This window comes from Ovis canadensis, chromosome 13 (assembly GCF_042477335.2).
Source record: "Ovis canadensis isolate MfBH-ARS-UI-01 breed Bighorn chromosome 13, ARS-UI_OviCan_v2, whole genome shotgun sequence".
Lineage (NCBI taxonomy): Eukaryota > Metazoa > Chordata > Mammalia > Artiodactyla > Bovidae > Ovis > Ovis canadensis.
In genome coordinates, this window is record NC_091257.1 from 38955015 (window position 1) to 38967121 (window position 12107).

The 12107-nt window shown below is 40.1% G+C and overlaps 1 protein-coding gene across 1 annotated transcript in view; it reads right to left on the bottom strand.

Annotated features, from left to right (window-relative positions):
* The window catches only part of C13H10orf67 (chromosome 13 C10orf67 homolog), a 104219-nt gene that overhangs the window by 45481 nt on the left and 46631 nt on the right, over positions 1–12107 (bottom strand). The window contains exon 8 of the mRNA XM_069547431.1: positions 4366–4431. Coding sequence (XP_069403532.1) covers positions 4366–4431 — 66 coding nt within the window. The remainder of the gene's footprint in view (positions 1–4365; positions 4432–12107) is intronic.

The following is a 12107-nucleotide window of genomic DNA, read 5'->3' on the forward strand; positions in this document are numbered from 1 at the left end:
TGGTAGTTTTCTGATAGGGATCTTCTTTTTGTTAGCTTCAGGATAAATGAAAGTTCAATATACAAAATCTACATATAAAAATCAATAGCATTTCTATACATGAACAACAAATTATCTGTGAGAGTAAAAAGAAAGGCATCTCATTTACAATATCGCCAAAGGCAGTAAAATATTTAGGAATATATGTAACCAAGGGAGTGAAAACTACAAGATATTGATGAAAGAAATCAAAGAGCATACAAGTAAAGGGAAAAAACTTCATGTTCATGGACTGTAAGAATTGATACTGTTAAAATGTCCATACTACTTAAAGCCATCTACATATTCAGTATAATCTCTATTAAGATTTCAACGGCACTTTTTACAGAAGTATAAAAAACAATCATAAAATTTATGAAAGTGAAGTTTCTCTGTCATGTCCGACTCTTTGCGACCCCATGGACTGTAGCCCACCAGGCTCCTTCGTCCACGGGATTCTCCAGGCAAGAATACTGGAGTGGGTTGCCATTTCCTTCTCCAGGGGATCTTCCTGACTCAGGGATTGAACCCAGATCTCCTGCATTGGAGGCAGACGCTTTAACCTCTGAGCCACCAGGGAGGCCCCAAAATTTATATGGAGCCACAAAGTCCCCCCCAAACCAAAGCAATCCTAAGGAAGAAGAGCAAATCTAGAGGAATCATACCTCCTGATTTCAAACTATGTTATAAAGCTATAGAGTCAAAACAGTATGGTAGCAGTATTAAAAACAGAGACAGAATGGAACAGAATCAAGAAGATGGCCAACTAATACTTGATGAGGCAGCCAAGAAATTCCGTGGAGAAAAGACAATCTCTTCAATAAATGGTGCTGGGAAAATTGAATAGTCACTTATAAAAGGACAGAACTAGACTTCTATGTTATACCAGTCACAAAATTAACCCAGAATGGATGAAGACTTAAATGTAAGACAGGAAAACATAAAACTAGAAGAAAATATGGGGGGAAAGCTTCTAATGGTGTTTTTTAAAGTATGACTTCTAAAGCACAAGTGAAAAAATAAGCGATTTGGGACTACATTGAACTAAAAAACTTCTGCGCATCAAATGAGACAACCAACAAAATGAAAAGGCTAACTACAGAATGGGAGAAAACATATCAAATCATACATGTGACAAGAGGTTAATATTCGCCATACAAAATAATCTCATACAACTCAATAGCAAAACCCCAAATAATCTAATTAAAAAATGAGCAGATGATCTGGGTAGATATTTTTCCAAAGAAGATATTCAAATGGTCACCAGATACATGAAAAGGTCCTCAGCATCACTAATCATCAAGAAAATATGAACTGAAACCACAATGAGAGATCATCTCCCTCTTGTTAGAATGGTTGTCACCAAAAAGACAAAGAGATAACAAGGGTTGGCAAGGATGTGGAGAAAAGGGAACTCTTGTGCACTTGGTGGTGGAATGTAAATTAGTGCAGCTGCTATGTGAAACAATACAGAGGTGTTTCTCAAAAAAATTAAAAATAGAACTACCATATGATCCAGCATTTCCACTTCTGTATACTTATCCAGAGGAATCAAAACACTATCTTAAACAGATATATGCAGTCCATGGTCACTGTTATTTACAACAGCCAAGACACAGAAGCAACCTGAGTCTATCAACGGATGAACGGATGCAGAAGATGCGGTATATTTACATGACAGAATATTATGTTGCCATAAAAAGAAAGCAGTCTTGCCATTTGAGACACTATGGATGGACCTAGAGGGCATTTTGCTGAGTGAAATAAATCAGAGTGAGAAAGACAAAAACTGCATGATCTCACTTATATGTGGAACCTTAAAAAACATAGATGATAACAACAAAAAAAGCCAAACTCAGAGAGAGAACAGACTGGTGGTTGCCTGAGGTGGAGGACAAAATAAGTGAAGGAGCTCAAAAGGTACAAACTTCCAGTTATAAGATAAATAAGTCCTGGGGATGTAACGTACAGCATGGTGACTCTAGTTAACAATACTATGTTGTATATTGGAAAGTTGCTAAGAGGATAAATTAAGTTCTCACCACAAGAAACAAAAAATGGTGTAAGTTTATGTGATGATGGATATTAACTAACTAGATTTCTGGTGCTGAAGATTTTGCAATATACGCATATATGAAATCATTATGCTGTATTCCTGAAACCAATATTCTGTTAAATGGCAATTATATCTCTATTGGAACAAAACAAGGATAAATAAAAGCCACAGAGCGCAGGAATCATAGAAAGATTCAAAACTATTTCATATTCTTCTTCTAAAGCTAATCCATACTTTATTGCTTACCTATACTTACCGATCCTGCCTTTTTACTCCAAGCTCCTTGACTTTTAAACTAGGCTCTTAAAAGGTCAGAACATACACTGTATTGAAAACAGTAACAGACCAGGGAGGGTGAAAGTCTTTTAATTTTTGCAAAGTGACTCTGGTCAACTCTACCTTCTCCCACTCCTCCATCTGGCCCCCATTGCAAATCTCCATTTCTGGGGCAGGGGAAGCACTGTAGCAACAAAGTTTAGATATCCACAAAGCCAGTCTCCCTCCAAGTGAATAGCAGAATCCCTTGGTGGTAGGTGGGGAGTGTCAAATAGTGACCTTGTTGGGCCCGAAGGTATGCCATGGAAACTCAACATGAGAAGTGCACTCACTCTACTGAAAAAATGACCCTCCAGACCAGTTCTGAACATGCTGGAGGTTCTGCTGCTGCCATAAGGTTTGCAATGCAAAATCTTGCTGCTTGGCAACAAGCACAGTGCTCAACTTCTCAACTTCTAAACAACAAAATAAAACAGTTGGTTCCCCCGAGGGCAATATAATAGCACCGGTTAACCACTTACAGTTCAAATAAAGAGGCAAAGTAATTGATAAACTGTGAGGTCTGTTCCTAGCATAGGCACGAACTCACTGATGAACTAGTTCAGTTTCTTCTCTACCACTGCTAACAGACTGACAGTTTGACATTTGCTTCTCATTCGATAAAAACACTTTCCATTTTAATGACAATGTACACATTTAGTTGTTTGTTTTCAGAAGCAACTCTGGGACTTGGGGAGGGGCGAATGACAGAAGAAGAAGAGGGTAAGGCAGAAATTGACCAAGTATATTCAATTCATGGAGATGATTTTTATATACCAGGTATTTAAAAGCAAAGAGTTCACACTTCTATATTTAAAATGGATAAGCAACAAGGACCTACTGTAGAGCACATGGAACTTTGCTCAATGTTATGTGGTAGCCTGGATGGAAGGAGGTTTCAGGGGAGAATGGATACAGGTATATGTAAGGCTGAGTCCTTTTGCTGTTCTGAAACTATCACAGCATCATTTGTTATTCGGCTATACCCCAAAACAAAATAAAAATTTTAGAAAAACAGTAAAGAGCTCTAACCAACACATTTGTTAACACACAGTTTCTGTAGATTACTAGCCATAATTATTTTTTTCCTTGCCTGCATTCCCAAGTTGGTTTCATAGAAGGCTTTATTGTAATCCCAGAGCATTGTTTTGCATTAATTTCTATGACAAGGCACCCAAAACACATGGTGCTGAGAGCAACAAAACAGAGTTAGGGAAACAGTCATGACTTGGCACAAAGTGTGACAAGCTGCAGAAAAGGCAACGTTTCAATATCTGAAGTGGCGCTGATTTCCTATGAACAACCTTTTCTCTTCTAAACAGTATCATATTCTTTTCAAGCACATTTAGAACGCAAGTCAAGCTGTGTTTTATTTCTGATTATAATAAACACAGTCAGTTTACTGTAACAAAGACATAGTAGTGGTGATCAGTTTGAAAGCCAAAGTTAAGACACCATAAGCTGGGTGGGGGGTGAGGTGGGGAGCCTGGGGGTGGGGGGTGGGTAGTCAACTGATAAAAGACCAGCCGTCTGGAAAGTTCTCTTAAAAGAACATAAAAAGGCAGTGTTTTCTTATGAGACAAACACAGAATGCCAAAATATCTGGCTGGGCTGTTTTTTGTTGTTGCTTATGGCAATTTGTAACTAAAAATAGCAAATCCTTCAAAATATTGGGCTCTCATATTTGTTTTTTTAATCCCTAAAATAAAATACAAAAATTTCGTACACTGCTTTAAATTGTAATACTGTTTCTTGTATAAGACTCTTCTATATGGTAAGCATATTTATTATAATACTATTCAAATTGTTTTCTACAAAACAATCATTAAAAATGTTTATAATTATGCATGCATTTAGACTGTTGATAAAAGTGAAATAAAAAGTTCACAGCAAACAGTTAAAAATAAAGTTTATAAAACTTTCATGATCAAATTCCTGGATTCAAATTTATTAAGAAATAATGTAAATCCCCTTACCATATCTTGAACTAATGATTTTTCAAGCTCAAGCTCACTTATTAATCTGTCTCTGCCATCAATTAGCTGAAAGAGAAGAATATTTCATTCTGATTAAAGATAACAAAACAACTGAGATTCCCCTTTCAAATTTAGTGAAAGATCTTGATTCCAAATGTGAGAAAAATGGATCCCAATATGATCAAAGCAAAAATTAAATGGTCACAGATTACCATGTAATAATAACATACTATTATATAATTACTTCTTAACTATATAAGCAGGCAAAACACATACAGAGAATGCCAGTTTATTTATTTATAACCTTTCTCACCCTAATCCCCCCTCAAAATGTGACATCAATATATAATAAAGTAAGTCTGTCTATCAAAAAGAACAATTTTGCTTTACCCTTTATATGAACCATTTCTCTTATTTTAGGTTTTGGTGCTGTATTTATATACATATCAAGCCATATTCGTATCAATTGAAAACAACCGTCAAAGTATATACTGTAGGGCCTTTGGACCAACTTGACTTGCCTCAGTATTTTAAATGATATAGTGTTTGTGCGGTATATAACACCGACAAAATTCAACCCTTCATTCTGACATCCATTCAATTCAATTAATTCATATATTCACTAATCTAATAAACATGTATGGAACACCTTTGAGATGCCAGACATTTTGTTCGGCTGTGGAGGTACGGAAGTGAGGTAGAAGAATTCCCTTCCCTAGAGCACCTACAGTATACTAGGAGAACACTGTGAAAAAAATGACTGTAATATGTAAGAAAAAAGTTAATGCATAAAGTCTTTGGAGTCAAAAAGCCTAAACATCCACATAACTTGGTAATCCTGTAATTATAAACAGCTCGGCTATCCCTGGTGTTAATGGCACAGAAGGGCTATTTGACAAAGATCTTGAAGTATCTGTAGAAGTTCAACAAGTTGGAGAAAGAAAAAGGCCCAGAAAATGGTAATAAAGACAGAAAAGCCTGAAGTAATGTAGGAACTGGGGAAGGTTTGGTGTTTCTGGACCCAGGATGCATATAGACAAGAATGGCAGGAAATGAAGGGAGAGAGAAATTCAGGGTGATATTACAAGGGGCCTTGCTCACCTCAATTAGGAGGGGAGGGCAGACTGGTGTAACGTACAGAATGAGAGTTGGTTCAAAAGAGAGCTCTGCAGCTTACGATGTGTGGGTGAAGTGATGCTATGCTTCAGGTCTTTTTTCTTGCTTTTATGTAATTCTATGCTTCAAGTCTGTTTTCTCACCTATAAAATTAGGATAATAACACCTACTTAGAAGAGTTCTTCTGGAAAGAATTTGAGACAGCAAATGTGAAAGGGCTTAGTGGCTCCCAGCACAACAAAATCAAGTAGAACATTTTGAGACAGTCTGATGTTATGTTGAAAACAATAGGAAAGAAAGCACTGAAGGCTGTAGCATGTAAGTGAGACTGGGGTATTAGGTCACCATGGCAGCAGTGTGGAAGCTAGACTTGGAAGAGAAGAGAGTGGAGATAGGAAAATGAAGTAGGAATCTATACAGATGGGCAAATGATGGGGTCACAGCCAACTCTGTGACAACACTGTTGTGGAGAAAAGGGACGAGAGGTAAATTTTGGAAGGAAAGTCTCCAGACCTAGTGAGCAACCAGATATAAGGTACAAAGGACAGAGTGGATGGAAATTACCTGGTAGTCCAGTGGTTAAGACTTGGCCCTCAGGTTCAAATCCTGGTCAGGAAACTAGGATCCCTCCCACAAGTTGCACAGAGCAGCCAAAAAAAAGAAGAAAGCAGAGAAAGACCCTTGATCTGTCAGTGTGTCCTCTGGGACAGATGTCAATGTCATCCATTTAAGTGGGAAGCACAGCTGAGTCCAGATTTGAGGAGTAAGGAGATCAAGTTTTGACACTGACTTTGATGAACATGTAAGGATTTTTTTTCTAGCAGACATTTTTGAGGGCTCATATAAAGGTAATAAAGGATAAGACATAGTTCTTGACCTCAAGGATTGAGGGCAAGATGAATCTCACTGTGAACTTATCAACGGCGGCAGTGTGAAGAAGAGGCTAGTAGATACATAGACAAGTTTACTTTAGTTGACATTTGAAGAGTGAATGGTAATGGCTTCAGGGGTGACCAGAGTCAAGGAACACCACCCAGAATGATGGCTTGGCTAGGTATGTAGGCTAGTGGGGGATGCTTAAAGGCATGAGAGAGGGAGAAAGAGAGAGAGTTTGGCTGATGAAGAAAGATCTCAGAAGAGAAGGAAGGAGAAGATGGAGTCAGGCAAGTAAGTGGAAGGACGGGTCAGGGCAAAGAGGAAGGTCCCCTCTTCCGATGACAAGGAAAAGAGGTTAGGCTAAGTGACAGGGTGAGCAAGAGCGTGCAGAGGTGAAAAAATCCACGTCTACCGTGTTCTCTGGGAATTAGAGAACAGCATAGACGAATGGAGCTGGGGAAAGTAGTCATGATGGGAAGAGAGGCACTGGGCGGTTAGAAAGGGTGCTGGTTACAGATATGAATGACTATATATAACATGGATAGATAACTAGGTCCTACTGAATAGCACAGGAACTATATTCCATATCCTGCAATAAACCACAATGGAAAAGAATATGAAAAAGAATATATATATGTATAGATGAATCTCTTTGCTGTAGAGCAGAAACATAACACTGCAAACCAACGGTACTTGAATAAATTAATAAAATGTGTTTTTGTCAAAGGGTGCTAATTAGATCCAAGTAAAAGGATGGGTAGAAGGAGAGAGCAGTGACTCTGAGCTAAAAGTCCCGTAACCACCGTGCAATGTCCCCTAAAGGCAGGGATCTGTTTTCTCCAGTGGCAGGGTTGGGGAAAGTTGGGTCTGGGTACATGAGAGCCTCCAAAGGGGAGGCGGTGGTGGTGCGGAAGATGTGAAAGGCTGAACAGCAGGTTTAGAGAAAGTAAAGGAATGAGAAATGGAAGGAAAGGAAAAGATTTTTTGTTGAGTCATTATACCTTGGTCTGAAAAGAAGCATCATTAAGTTTCCAACAGGCATCAATTACTGGCAAACACCAAAGCCACTGGCCCCAAGTCTTCCTGCCTCCTTGGGTCTCTTATCAGTGATCTCTTCTCTCTATTGTACTTTTACCTGCTCATTCTTCTTTCCACTGATGTCATTTAATAATGCTCTAGCTTCATCTTAAAAAAAATTCCTTCCTCAACCTCATGTCCTCCTCCAACCACTCTCTGACCTCTCTTTGGCCATCCACAATCAAACTTCTAGAAAGTGCCCATGAACACTGTCTCCACGTCTGCATTCACTCCATTCCTCAGTTACTACCATGTTCCAGTAAAACGACCTCATTAATTACCAGGGTAATTGGAAAGGACCCTGATGCTGGGAAAGATTTAAGGCAGGAGAAGGGGATGACAGAGAATGAGATGGTTGGATGGCATCACTGACTCAATGGACATGAGTTTGAGCAATCTCTGGGAGTTGGTGATGGACAGGGAGGCCTGCAGTCCGTGGGATTGTAAAGAGTCGGACACAACTGAGTGACTGAACTGAACTGAATTACCAGGGCCATTTTAATCGCCAAAGCTAACTGTCCAATCCTTCGTTTCTCGTCTTTTGCACACCTGGCCTCTGGGAAGTGCTGGAATGGATCCTCTCTTCTTGAGCCTTTTGCTTTGTTGTTGTTCAGTCACCAAGTTGTGTCCAGCTCTTTGCAACCCCCATGGGCTGCAGCAGGCCAGGCTTCCCTGTCCTTCACTATCTCCCAGGGTTTACTGAGTTTGCTCAAATTCATGTCCACTGACTCCAACCATCTCATCCTCTGCCACCCTCTTCTCCTCCTGCCCTCAATCTTTCCCAGCATCAGAGTCTTTTCCAATGAGTTGGCTCTTCGCGTCAGGTGGCCAAAGTACTGGAGCTTCAACTTTAGCAAATCAGTCCTTCCAATGAGTATTCAGAGTTGATTTCCTTTAGGATTGACTGGTTGGATCTCCTTGCAGTCCAAGGGACTCTCAAGCCTCTTGCTCAGTTTCTGCGAAATCCACTCTCTGCTGCTCTACCACTGCACTCATTTTCATCTGAGTATCAGCCTTCCACTTCTCTTCCTTTATCTCTCCCACTTTGTCTTATCAAAGACCACGGCTTTTATTGCCTAATCATCTCTTGAATTCAGCTACCCCCTTCTTCATCCCCATGTCACTGTCTTCTTCCTGTTTTGGGACTTTCTATTAAGTTATCCCAGTTTATACAAGAAAGCTTTTAATTGGTGTCTCTCTGGCCCTGGATTTTCCTTTCTTCTGTTTGTTCTTTCTCTGAAACATGAATCCCATCCTGCCCCAGTGTCCAAGACGCCCCATTCACTCAGGAGTCAACTCACACTCCCTCTGAAATGCATAACAATCCTCAGCCATGTCCCCTGCTTCCAGCCACCCCTGTTCCCACACATCCTCTTGCCGTAATCAGTCATGTGCCTTCCCCATACACGTGTTCTGGCTCTTCCCACTTCTCTCCCTTTCGTCCTTTCTTGGAGAACTCTAACCATTCTTCCGAGGGCCAGCTCAGTGTCCTTCCTCTGAACTTCCCTGATCTCTTATGATCCAGGCTGGCTGTGCCCCCAATTATCCACATAGCAACCAACGCTGCCCTGTATCCTGACACTGCCATACCTGGGATATAATCTCTGACTGCTGGTCTGTCCCCTCTCAGAAGGAAATTCATCTTGTAACCACAGCTCAAACAGATTCAGCTGTTATTCGACTACTAAAATTTAAACATGAAAGCTGCTGAATCTTAACAGTGTTTCAGTCCCATTTTCAACTCATTTTTAATTGTATCCAGGGATGAAATCTTCCCAGGCAGCTCAGTGGTAAAAAAAAAATCTGCCTGCCAATGCAGGAGGCACAGGAGATGCCAGTTTGATCCTTGGGTTGGGAAGATCCCCTGCAGGAGGAAATGGCAATCCACTCCAGTATTCTTGCCTGGAAAACCCCATGGACATAGGAGCTTGGTGGGCTACAGTCCATGGAGTCACAAAGAGTCAGACAAGCCTGCAAGCAGAGAGAGGGCTGCAAAGGGGAACAAGTAGCTTATCCAAAGGCTTCTGAGCTGCTCCTTTATACTCTTCTGGTTTCTGTTTACTCTTTCCTCACACCCCAGACACCCCCCTCTTCCTGTACTCATACAAATCTCACCACGTGGTCTCACTAGATCCTACCTCCTGCTCTAGCCACACCAGAATTCCACGGGGGTAACTTACACTTTACGCATTCATACTCTGTATGTAGCCTTCCACCATCCTACATGTATGCATGCCAAGTTACTTCAGTCGTGTCCAACTCTTTGCAACCCCATGGACTGTAGCCCATCAGGGTCCTCTGTCCATGGGATTCTCCAGGCAAGATTACTGGAGTGGGTAGCCATTTTCTTCTCCAGGGGTGACTCAGGGATCAAAACTAGGTCTCTTGCATTGCGGGTAGATTCTTTACTGTGTGAACCACCAGGGAAACCCTAAACACCTGGAATCAGTTCAAGAGAAAGGAGTAGGAGATAGGTCTGGAACAATTTGTGAAGCATTTCTAGAACCTTCCAGGTCAATTTTCAGATCAGTCATTCAGGCATGTCCAACTCTTAGGGACCTCATGGACTGCAGCATGCCAGGCTTCCCTGTCCATCACTAACTCCCGGAGCACGCTTAAACTCATGTCCATCGAGTCAGTGATGCCATCCAACCATCTCATCCTCTGTCGTCCCATTCTCCTCCTGCCTTCAATCTTTCCCAGCATCAGGGTCTTTTCCAATGAGTCTGTTCTTCGCATCATGTGGCCAAAGCATTGGAGTTTTAGTTTCAGCATCAGTCCTTCCAATGAATATTCAGGACTGATTTCCTTTAGGATTGACTGGTTGGATCTCCTTGCAGTCCAAGGGACTCTCAAGAGTCTTCTCCAACACCACAGTTCAAAAGCATCAATTCTTCAATGCTCAGCTTTCTTTATTGTCCAACTCTCACATTCATTCGAGACTCTTCCCTGGTGGCTCAGACGGTAAAGCATCTGCCTACAATGCAGGAAACCCAGGTTCGATCCCTGGGTCAGGAAGATCCTCTGGAGAAGGAAATGGCAACCTGCTCCAGTACCCTTGCCTGGAAAATCCCATGGATGGAGAGCCTGGTAGGCTACAGTCCATGGGGTCACAAAGAGTCGGACACAACTGAGCAACTTCACTTTCTTTCTTTCTTTCACATTCATACATGACTACTGGGAAAACCACAGCTTTGACTAGATGGAACTTTGTCAGCAAAATAACATCTCTGCTTTTTAATATAAAAAAAAGTCATAGCTTTTCTTCCAAGGAGCAAGCGTCTTTTAATTTCACAGCTGCAGTCACCATCTGCAGTGATTTTGTAGTCCAAGAAAATAGTTTCTCACTGTTTTCATTGTTTCCCCATGTACATACGTCTATTACAGCCCCATCACACTCCCCTATGGTTATTGTCTCTCTCTCTAGACTTGATCTCTTTCACAACAAGCCTGTGTGTGTGTGTTTGTACGTATGTGTGTATAAAATTTCTGTATCTCAGCAGTGTCTGTCACTAAAAGGCATCTAATGAACATTGCTGAATCAATTGATTTAATGAAGGATATTGGAAACAAACCAGTAAATAATAGCTCTCAGTTTGGTCAACAGCTCCTGGTCTGCTTTCCAATTGACAAAGCCTTTTGACGTACATTATCTCATTCTATCCACACAGTAAATCTGTGAAACTCAGGAAGAAGGAGAATGAGAAACTGGCCCAAGTAACTATGGTGTCAGAAATGGAACAAAGACCCAAGGGTCTAGATTTTTCCTGCTCAAAACCAAATCATGTCTACATTCAACATCTGTGTGGAGGCCTAGTGCATATAAAGAAAAAAAAGAAGAGAGATAGGAAAAAAAATATGATCAAACAAACTACAGATTTGCTATATTTGTCTAGAACAAAATTGTCAAATAAAAATATGTGTCATATATATAACTGAATTTTACACAGCTTTCTTAAAAAGGTAAAAAAGGTGATATTACCTTTAATAATATATTTTATTTATACCAATAGCTATGTAAGATAGCTTAAGTATATAATAATCAATATTAAAAATCATTAGCAAAATATTTCACATTTCTTACAGCACCTAAGTCTTTGAAATCCAGTGTGTATTTTTCACTTAGAGTAAATCTCAATTTGAAGGCTAAAATTTTATGGCAGATACTTGTTCTGCATTTAGATTTCATAAAATTTACAAATAGAAATGTACATTCACGTGCTCAAATTATTCAAAATATACATAAAAGTTTTTCAGTAACTGAAACAAATATCAGTATTTTATATTGAAATTTAAAAATTAAAAGTAAACATAATTTAAAATTCATTTTCTCAGTTGCACTAGACATAGGCTTTCAATAGACACATGTGGCTAATGCTGGGCAGTGCAGCTCTAGAGAACGAAGGCAGCATTTACTCAGAATACTTGAGCTCATACAAGGTATGACCAGCCACTCAGTGAGGATGTTTCTTTCTAATTGATGCCTTAATGGTGAGACTTTTTTTTTTTTTTAATTTCCTTGAACTCCTCCCAGAGAAGAGTAGGCTTGTCTGACTCATCTTCACCAATGACAGCACAGACTGAGACACTGGAGAAATAGTTACATAAACTGAGATGATGCCCTTGCAGGTTATTAAGTAAAACTAGAAAGCTGAGATTTCATTTTTAGCCTT